Consider the following 9,882-nt stretch of genomic DNA (forward strand, 5'->3'; position numbering starts at 1 on the left):
ACAAACAATATGGAAATGTAGGTAGCTCTAATACAACTAAACAATATATTAAAACGTTTGTGTATCCATTATATACACATTTAGATTTTAATTGGTTGGAAATTGCTCCTTACATTTATTTTGCCCCATGGGTTGTGTTGCTGAGATTTGGAAGCCTCCTCAGTTCACTTATCCGCACATGCGTATTTTGCGCTCCACTCACTCTCCCCGCGCCGGTGGAATGAGTGCAGCCAGCATGCATCGGAGAGAAATTCAACTGCGTGCACACAGAGACGAAGGCAACCCGCAAGGATTATAGCAACCGCACTTTCTGCACATTTTTTGGACTAAGTAACAGGAAAACAAGGTAACAATCCTCTGAATTTACCCAACATCACAGTAGCAAACATTTAAGGCAGAATAAAAAATGCGGGCCCATCTTGTTGACCTTAATGTAATGCAACGTTAGCTAGCTAGATTGTGCCGCATGCCGCTTGATGGAGATAGCTCCATGAGTTAACAATATACGTAACTTTAAATAAAAAATCATAATATGTATTTTATTTTCCTTAAGGCTGTTTTTCAACATATTAGGTTGTTTATGTGGGCTTTGTTGTTGTTTATGTGGAGAATTCGATGACAAACAGTCTACGAAGTTTATATCGCTGTATGTGTATGCAGTATTTACGGTAAGGAAACTGTGAAACAGGCCTACTAGTGCTAGGAAAGGCCCCGGCAATGACTGTGAATGTCAGTTTCAACGGCCTATAAGATTTCACTAACCCGCCCCCATCGGACATATCCTCCAATAATCGTCATTTAAATCTCTGACGTACTACACTGAAGCGTATTTGACGCCCTTCCACCTTTTATAAAACGTCAGACAATAAGCTGTTCACTTTACTCCAGAAGTCAACAAAGGCTTTTAGTTGCATATTGATTTGTATGTAATCAAGCAACTAGTCGTGTACATGTACACAATTATTCTCGTTTTGACGTGGATCTTAATGAAAACATCCAAAATAAAGCTCACACATTCAGTGCTCTACAGGCATTAAATAATAGGACTTCGTCGACCTTTGTCTTATATTATGAAAATACTCCAGCCTAAGCAAATACTGCGAAGGATGAAGACAATTGTATCCGTAACTAAATCGAAGCCGTATGTGGCATAAACAACAGACGTTCTTTGCGCGCAATTTGCGTCACTGACTTAGATCACGTCTGTCTGTCCCTTGAGCCACTTTGTGCCTGACCAAAGTGACCTGTTATTCGTTTACTCAATTGTGTCATACCAATATTTGTGACGTTTGGGTACTGCGATCCACATGTAGATCTACGTCAAATTATCATTGGCCTACATAAAGTATATTTCCTAGACCTGCCTTTGCTATTGTCTCCTATTGTTTCGATACATGGAAAATTCGCCTGGCCAGAAGACACGTGGGTTTCCAGTAGTGTGATATCCGGCTAGGTTGCGTTGCAATGGAATATGCACATCAAACGCTCTCATCTAAGGTGAGTTATTGTAGCTCGGAATTTGTATGTCATAGTTTCCGACAAAAATTATCGTCTTTTCAGATGCCGCCACTTGTGTTTTTTGTGTGTGAATATCTTGTGGACATCATGCCATGAGATTGTACACAAAGTATCACAATTAAATATTGCAATGCAATGGTGAAATAATTAAAGGTAACCTATCTTTTTATTGAGCATTTCCCGTCAATACAGAAGCAGAGTCGTATTGCATCATATTTTTTCTGTAAGGGCTGATCTCAAAGTACGGTAGCTTAAACGATGCACATGCTTGCTGTAACATGCTATAAAAGGCACAATAGCATTACGCACTCTGGCGTCCAACATCTGTTAAATGAAGATGTAAATTATCTCGTAATATTCATATCACTGTAGTTACAACGAATTCCCTAAGCACATAGCCAGCACTTGATAGTCACTTGTCCTGTAGGATGCACACATTTTTTAGAAACCCTCAGTATGTTGTTTGCTTCTGCCTCAACCATGGATCCTAGTCTCATCATATATTTTACATGTTACCACGCCAGCAGATGCATATTTCTCACCACAATGAATGACACAAATCTATGTTAATTGTCCTGAACTATAGATGAGGCCAACATTATCTGACAATCTATCTTGTATATGTTACAGCCTGCTGATTTCACTTAAGATCAATTAGGGTAATTATTTAGTACTCATTTTGTACATATTTTATTTGGAACTGATTTCCTACTCCACTGTGTTTCTGTGTGTCTGTTTACAGGAGACAGATGAGGACAGGATGAGTAAGACACCCCCTAACAGAAGAGGAATAACCTTCGAAGTAGGAGCACAACTAGAGGCCAGAGACAGCCTCAAAAACTGGTGAGTGATACCATCACGCCTGAGCTTGCACTTCATGTCCTCCTTTATCCATTCACACTCAACTTCTCTCTCCACCCATTCTCCATTTCAGTCTCCATTTTGACCCCTGAAGTTGTTTACTTGCATCTCAATGACACCTGCCTTCTTCTCTTTGCCAAGGTATGCTGCCAACATAGAGAAGATCGACTATGACGACGAGAAGGTCCTGATTCACTACCGTCAGTGGAGCCATCGTTATGATGAGTGGTTTGACTGGACCAGCCCCTACCTGAGGCCCGTGGAGAGGATCCAGCTGAGGAGACAGGGACTACAGGATGACTGTCCTGTCCCTGTAAGCCATGTACTCTGCATTCTTACTTTACCTTCTTTTTGCCTTTCCCCTATATTGACATAATTAGCCTTTTTCCTATGTTTTAGCACCTCACCTTATGATTTATTTTCTTGCTTCTCTAGGGATTCCACGTGCATGACAAGGTTCTAGCCAGTTGGTCTGATTGCCGTTTCTACCCTGCCAAAGTTTTGTCAGTGAACAAAGATGGTAAGAATGTCTGAACGTATGTATGTATGTGTGTGTGTATAGAAATGTACTTACTCATTTCTGTTTTTTCCTCAGCATCCTACACTGTCAAGTTTTATGACGGAGTAGTCCAGACAGTAAAGGAGATTCATGTAAAGCCATATGTTAGAGGGGTAAGTGTGCTTCTGTTTCCTCCCTGTTGGTCCAAAGACATTACCTGTACATAGTGTACACTACACTGTCGAATATTGTGTTATTGTTTCTAGATTTAAATGTTGTTTTATTCCAGCAAAGAGAAGTAGGAGGGAAGCCAGGATCCGCTGACAGGAACAGAGCCAGAAAGCCCCGGAACAAGAGAGACAGGAGGCCTCAGGAGAACGGGGGCTTGAAGAGGAAGAGAGCCAGACGCAGCACTTCTGACCAGGAAGACGACAGCAACACGGAGGACGAGGATGATGAGGATGAGTGGGAGGAGAGAGAAGGAGACGAGACTTGCAAGAGGAATGACAGTGACGAAGATGGTACCAAAGAGAGAGAGGTTCCAGTGAAACAGGAGGAGGGTGCCCAGGAAGCAGAACAGAACCACCTCAGGGAGCCAGCGAAAGAGACTGAACACCTAAATGGCGTGAAAGAAGAGGAGGAGAATGGGCAAAGTGAAGGACAATGCAGTCATCTTTTGAATGGAGGAATTGAGAAAGAGGAGGTCGAAATGATGTCTGAACACAAATCCCAGATCGGTAAAGGGGGATTGGGGTCTAAAAGTATCTGAAAGTGGATGCAAATGGGGGCAAAATGCGTATTGTGTACGACAGCCAACTATTTTGTAACATTCAACATATTCTTTCATTTTGTGCAGATGAAAGCTCGCATAATGAAACTAAGCCATCCACTGAATCACCAAATCAGACATCACAGACAGTGCCTGGCACAGTGGTATCCATTGCATCCACCAATGAAAACAAGGAACAGGAGGTAGCCACCCAACCAGACACCTCTAAAGCAGAGGTGCAACCAGCCCCAATAGTAAAACGTAAGTGTCCATATTTGGTATACAGCCTATATAGTTTGGTACATCTATAGGTTTAGTTTAATTTCATATTCAATGTGCAAGACAGCAAAAACACGCGTCAGTGTCACTTACAAAATACTATGGACTGCCCTCCAGATTCATATCATGTCTTTTTTGTCTTTATCACAGCCGTTAGAAAGCAAGGGTTTCACAACCCCAACCGCTTCAGCAGAGAACCATGTGAGTACTTCTCATACCTCTCTCCAAGCCACCTATCCTTACTCTTTTCTTACCCTTACCCTTTCCTTTGTTTCTGTTTTTCAGTGTACAGAGTCATCAAAAACCAGCCTCCACCAGTCTTGTCCATCAATCTGGACCACAACCCATTTAAATGCAGCTCTCCAGGATGCACTAAGTCCTTCCGCAAGGCCAAACTGCTGCACTACCATATGAAGTACTACCACGGGGAGGACCAGCCTCTGGAAGAACTCAGCCCCACCCAAAGTGTCCAGACCCGGGCCTCAGACAAGCAGACGTTCCCCAATAACCTGGAGAGCCCCAAAAGGAGGCGCACCATCTCTGCTTCAATGTGTAAGTCCCTTACTGCCTTGTACAATCAATGTGCTTAGTTACCCTGTTTATGCAGACTGGGCCTGTCTCATAAAAGGGGCTGTCAGGCTGTCTTTAGCACAGTATGACATATATAACATGTTTAACAGTTGAACCTACACTGCATTGAATCAGTTCCACCCGTAAATAAGCATGATTGTTTTGATACATGATATCCTAATCTCATAACATGTTGCTTTTGTCTCTTGTTTGCTCTGTGTGTTATCGTAGACTCCACAGTGCATAATCCCTACATAGTTCCACCATCTCCTCGCAGTGAGGTAAAGCCAGCGGGCCGGCGCACGTCAGCTCCCCCTGCTGTCACCGCCCAGGGCCAGCAGCAGAGGGCGCTGCAGAGGGAGAAGAGCAAGGAGAACCAGCTGGACAGGAACGGATGCAAAACACTGGATGGGGAGAAGAGTGGTCTGGATGTAGGTGTGTATGATGCATGGGATATTAGGCAATATCCAGGTAATCAAATGCGAAGTGGTAGGTGGTGTCACCATCTCTTTATGAGGTAAACATATTGCGATTTCACCAAAAGGGTGGACATTGATCATTGGGCAAATGAGAAATGCGCTACCTTGGCGTTGTCTCCGGACACTGCTTTGACGCGGAATTTCTGCCTGTGTGTCTCCAGTGCTGATGAAAGAAAGAGACAGACTTAAAGATAAGAAACCAAAAGACTTCCTCCGCATCAAACTCAAGAAAAAGAAGAAGAAAAAGAAGTCTAAATCTGGTAAGAGGTGAACCCTACTGTCCTGCATCGGGCCCCTGCATCTATGGTGCTACTGCATGTGCTTTGCTTGCTACAGTGCATTCAGGGCATTGAGAGGCCCCTGAATTCACCAACTTCATTCCTTCCTCTTGGTGTGGTGTGCTGTGGTGTGTGAGAGGGTCAACGTGCCATAAGTAGTTGTAGTTCGTAGTACTTAATCAGTAGTTGTAGTTCGTAGTACTTATTCAGTAGTTGTTGTCCCATGATCTTTAGAATGATAAAACGTACTAGTACCTACGTTAACACCTTTTCTTACCAACTTTGCTTCTATTTTCTATGTAAGACTGGGTAGGCAAGGCTGATGTTGCCTCATTTTGTGCACGCTGTCCCCATATATACCGCCTGACGCACAGTGCCGCTGAACACCCTCCCCAACAAAAATAGTAACATCCACCAATCAACACCCTGAACCACTGAGTGCGTATGAATGTAAACTGTCACCCATGATTTGAAGGTTGGCCCAGTCATCCATTTGAGACGAATTCGACGGACCTGTCATAGATTCTAGCTACTCAAAAGGGAGAGCAGTATACGTGTCATCTGTTCCGTGTGCCATGTCCACTGCAGTGTCTGTAGTCCATGAAGCAGTTTTTGTTTTTCTGACCAGCATGTCCAAAGTTGATATGATGTTCTACGTCTGCTCTCCCCTTCCCTTCATTAACAGAGTACACAGGTAGTGAGGAGAATATTGACATCTCAATATTGGGCCTTCAGTCCAAATTGAATTTGCCTCTCAAATTCCCCCTGTCACACAATCACAAGTCTGAGGCCTACCTCCGCAGGCCAGGATACAACCAGTCAGAGCAGATTCACATGAATGGTGGGTATGTGTGCGTGTGTGTGTGTGAGGAATTATATATCTCTCCTCTGGCATTCTCTCTGCTTGGATTCAATCTATCAGCCGTATGTCCCAAATATTGCATCTGTTGTTAGTGTGTGTAAAGTTGATCCCATGTCATTTTACGCATACTTCACTGTGACATGTCAATTATCCAGACCTGGTGTCTCAATTAAGAACAGATGTTATGGTTCATTGATTGAATCCAGGTGTTTCCACTGTGGCTATGGCTTGCTTAATCCTATTATATTGCACAGATAATATGAAGGTTGGAAGGATTGTCACTGTTTCTGAGAGATATGCTTTATTATTGGGCAACCTCCCTCTGTCCCTGATTGTCCCTCCTAGATGAGGATAGTGTCAGTGATTGGTCGACTGACAGCTGTGGATGGAGTGAGGAGGAGTATGGGGAGGAGTTGGATGTTACTACTCCGCCAATGAGTCTGGACTCTGTTACCTTGGAAACAAGTGACCAGGAGATAGTGCGCTGCATCTGTGAGGTGGAAGAGGAGAATGACTTCATGATACAGGTTAGATGAGCAGCAGGTCGCTGAACCTGAATATTATTATTTTATTTTTTTACCCGATAACTCAAACAATTGGTTTCATGTCTCCCAGTGTGAGGAGTGTCTGTGCTGGCAGCATGGAACCTGCATGGGCCTGTTAGAGGAGAATGTTCCAGACAAGTATGCCTGCTACATCTGCAGAGACCCACCAGGTGAGCCAAGGCAACACACTTAAGAGCCCCTCACAACATTCTGCACGTTCGAGTCTGACTGTCTTCACGCGATGTGGGGTTCCAGGTCAGAGGCAAAACCTGCGCTTCTGGTATGACCGCGATTGGTTGAGCAGCGGTCACATGTACGGCCTGTCCTTCCTGGAGGAGAACTACTCCCACCAGAACTCCAAGAAGATTGCTGCCACCCACCAGCTGCTGGGGGATGTTCACCATGTGGTGGAGGTGCTGAACGGACTCCAGCTCAAGATGAGCGTCCTACAGTAAGCACCCAGTGGACGTCTATGTCTTTACTGTCCCACGTCTGACAATAAAAAAAACGTGAAACTTGAAACTTCTGTCTGCTGGGATTTTGTTACAGTAACAGAGCCGTATATTGGGGTGTCATCTTACAGTGCCTGTGCCTCCCCCCTCCCTTTAGGAGCCAGACCCACCCAGACTTGCGTCTCTGGCGCCAGCCCTGGAAACGCACAGAGAGGCCCTGGAAGAGGGGAGACTCGTATCCGGGGACAGACACGGTGCCGTCTCCCATGGCGACGGAGGAGGATCGGGCCCACAGTGAGGTGTTGTCCGCCGCTCTGGAGAAGCTCAGCAGAGCCACCTCGGCCTCCTCCTCGTCCTCCTGCTCCTCGCCCTACCAGTCCTTCCAGGACTCTTACATCAGCAGCGAGCACTGCTACCAGAAGCCGTGGGCTTACTACCCTGCTGTGGAGCAGAGGCTGGTGGTGGAGACCCGCCGGGGCTCTGAGCTGGAGGACAGCCTGAGGAGCACCGAGGACCTGCTGGAGAGGGAGCAGCGCTACGGGGGGCTCCTGGACACAGACAAGCCCAAAGCCCTCAACACCATCACCAAGGTCAGCCAGTCCAAAATAAACTGCCTTGTAAACCAACCCTCTGTCCAGATGTCATGCCTGTATCCACTACCCTATATTCTTTACTGAACTGAACAATATCAGGTTATGTCTTTCACGAGAATATTTTGTCTGAGGTGTGCTTGTGTCTGACCTTAGGCATCAAACGGTAGTTGCTGGTCCCAGACGGAGGTGAAGCAGGAAGAGGGCGTGGTGTGTGGCGGGGCCCAGGACAGCAGTGGGCAGCGTCAGCAGTGGCAGATCAACCTGCTGGACCACATAGACGCGGTGCAGGACGACGTCACACACAGGATGGACTTCATCGAGAGGGAGCTAGATGGTGAGACATGGGCACGGCTCCCTGGGCCTACTACGGTTCCTTGAAATCCCGCTGTGGTCGAGCGTTGTTGTGCAGAAGCCGCAGCAACAGCTCAACTAGAATGAACGGGATCTGTCAGCCCACGCTGATGCTTCCTTGGCTGAGAATGTGTTTGTCCTGTGTGTCCCTCAGTGCTAGAGAGCTGGCTGGACTACACGGGAGAGCTGGAGCCCCCAGAACCCCTGGCCCGGCTGCCTCAGCTCAAACAGCGAGTCAAGCAGCTGCTCGCCGAGCTGGGCAAGGTGCAGCAGATCGCGCTGCGCTGCGCCACGTGAGGGCGCCAGAGAGCAGGGCCTCGAGACAGCAGCGCCGCCATCCCACCCCGTGCTCAGCAACCAGACGATGCAGAGAAACACTGAGATGAACGTTCACTGGTCTGCAATTACAAGGGTTGGAGGGAGGAGATGCGTGGGGGGAAAGGAGTGGAGATGTAAATGCATGGTAGAGCGCCATATGGCAAGAGGCTCCAAAGAGGTATTTGATCTAAAAAGGGAATGCACTGTGTAAAGCAAGCATTCTGTTAGACGATCAGACGCACAATAGGTGATCTCCTTGTCAGTGCTATAGGAAGTAAACAGAGCCATGGGGCTCTTAGTGCAAATCATAACCTTATGAATGCCTTTGTATGAGGAACTGTTAAGCTTGCCCTCAACATTACCTTGCTGTACTGTATATTCAAAGACCTCACCTGAACTCTGGATGAACACGCCTAACTTCAACATGGCAACTTCTTTACTGATTGAACAGCCATATGATTATCTAAACCAATACCCTTGTGTTTTCTCGTTATTGTGAAGTGCTTAGAACTTGATTTTTTTTTCAGATGCATATAATTATTAAGCTTATATGTTTGCTAATGTGGACTTTAACAAAGCACAAGCTTTGACTGAAACATGAAGTAAAGCGTTTATTCTCATATAATGGCACTGTATGAGTACATTGTTTCTGTAAAATTTATCTCTACCTTTACGGAATTGAATTCCACAGCAGCTTCAGGGAACCAAGGTTTAGTTTCATAACACACTGTGAAGTTATTTTTGTCCAAAATCAAAGGGGATTGATGGCAACAGATTATTTGATTTCATGTTATTTTTGTGCTGGGTTTGCTTTTCTTGTACTATATTGATGTTTATATCCCATTTTTCCATTTCCAACTGCGATTGTTGCATTCAGCCTTTTGACTTACTGCAAATATTCTATCTGGAGATGTCATGAACCTAGAATCTTGTGGCCTGTTGTCAGTGATAAGACTCCTGTGACATGATTGTACATGTTGTTTTCCTATACATGTTTATTGTTTCATCTGTACTGTTTATTTGCAATATTTTGTATTGTGTGTTAATACAGCATTCAAAAATGGTCTTTTGGGACATCTTTGTATTGAAATGAAATGTATTTTTCAACATTCATGTCCAAAAAGGATCATTGTAATGTAGGCCTGTGTACTAAATTGTGATGTTGAGGGGGGAAAGTAAAAATGCTGGTACATAAATAAATTCCCTTTGATTAAAAGTAGGCTTGTGATTATTGAAACCAATATGAAGATCCATCTCATAATAGATATCACGTGTTGTTGATAAATATACTGGGCTTCAATTTAGTCACATCATTTTTTGCTTGTACAGTTGGAAATGGACTTAAAAATATGTCAAAGGTTATAAGTCCCCATTGAGTTCGATAACTTGTTTTCAGCTGAATGTGTACGCTTACACAATCAGATCGGGAATTAAAAAACTGAAACTTAATGTGAATTCTAATCTTTTAATCTTTGAGAAATGGGCCAGTGCAGATGGGGCAGGTCAAA

The 9,882-nt window shown here is 44.8% G+C and overlaps 1 protein-coding gene across 3 annotated transcripts; it reads left to right on the forward strand.

The window, feature by feature from the left end:
- Positions 1-193: 193 nt before the first annotated feature.
- On the forward strand, positions 194-9,590 carry phf20a (PHD finger protein 20, a). Of its 3 annotated transcripts, none has more exons than XM_062462662.1 (18): positions 195-346; positions 1,416-1,497; positions 2,261-2,361; positions 2,521-2,701; positions 2,815-2,899; positions 2,975-3,051; positions 3,168-3,615; positions 3,735-3,908; positions 4,077-4,127; positions 4,212-4,478; positions 4,728-4,931; positions 5,137-5,235; positions 6,461-6,642; positions 6,731-6,830; positions 6,916-7,111; positions 7,270-7,702; positions 7,859-8,039; positions 8,211-9,590. In XM_062462662.1, exons 2-18 carry the CDS (start codon positions 1,465-1,467, stop codon positions 8,351-8,353), a joined length of 2,955 nt encoding a protein of 984 aa, XP_062318646.1. In that variant the 5' UTR covers positions 195-346; positions 1,416-1,464; the 3' UTR covers positions 8,354-9,590. The 3 variants fall into 3 exon arrangements, with proteins under 3 accessions (XP_062318663.1, XP_062318646.1, XP_062318654.1); XM_062462670.1 differs by having other exon boundaries at positions 2,521-2,692; XM_062462679.1 differs by lacking the exon at positions 1,416-1,497 and having other exon boundaries at positions 194-346.
- Positions 9,591-9,882: the final 292 nt, after the last annotated feature.

Source organism: Osmerus eperlanus, chromosome 1 (assembly GCF_963692335.1).
Source record: "Osmerus eperlanus chromosome 1, fOsmEpe2.1, whole genome shotgun sequence".
NCBI classification, from domain to species: Eukaryota; Metazoa; Chordata; class Actinopteri; order Osmeriformes; family Osmeridae; genus Osmerus; species Osmerus eperlanus.

Excerpts from the sequence above, each read along its gene's own strand:
- phf20a (XM_062462662.1), top strand. The coding sequence starts at position 1,465 with ATGGAATATGCACATCAAACGCTCTCATCTAAG. Across the intron at positions 3,052-3,167 it reads TAAAGCCATATGTTAGAGGG|CAAAGAGAAGTAGGAGGGAA; the intron begins GTAAGTGTGCTT and ends GTTTTATTCCAG. Across the intron at positions 6,643-6,730 it reads AGAATGACTTCATGATACAG|TGTGAGGAGTGTCTGTGCTG; the intron begins GTTAGATGAGCA and ends CATGTCTCCCAG.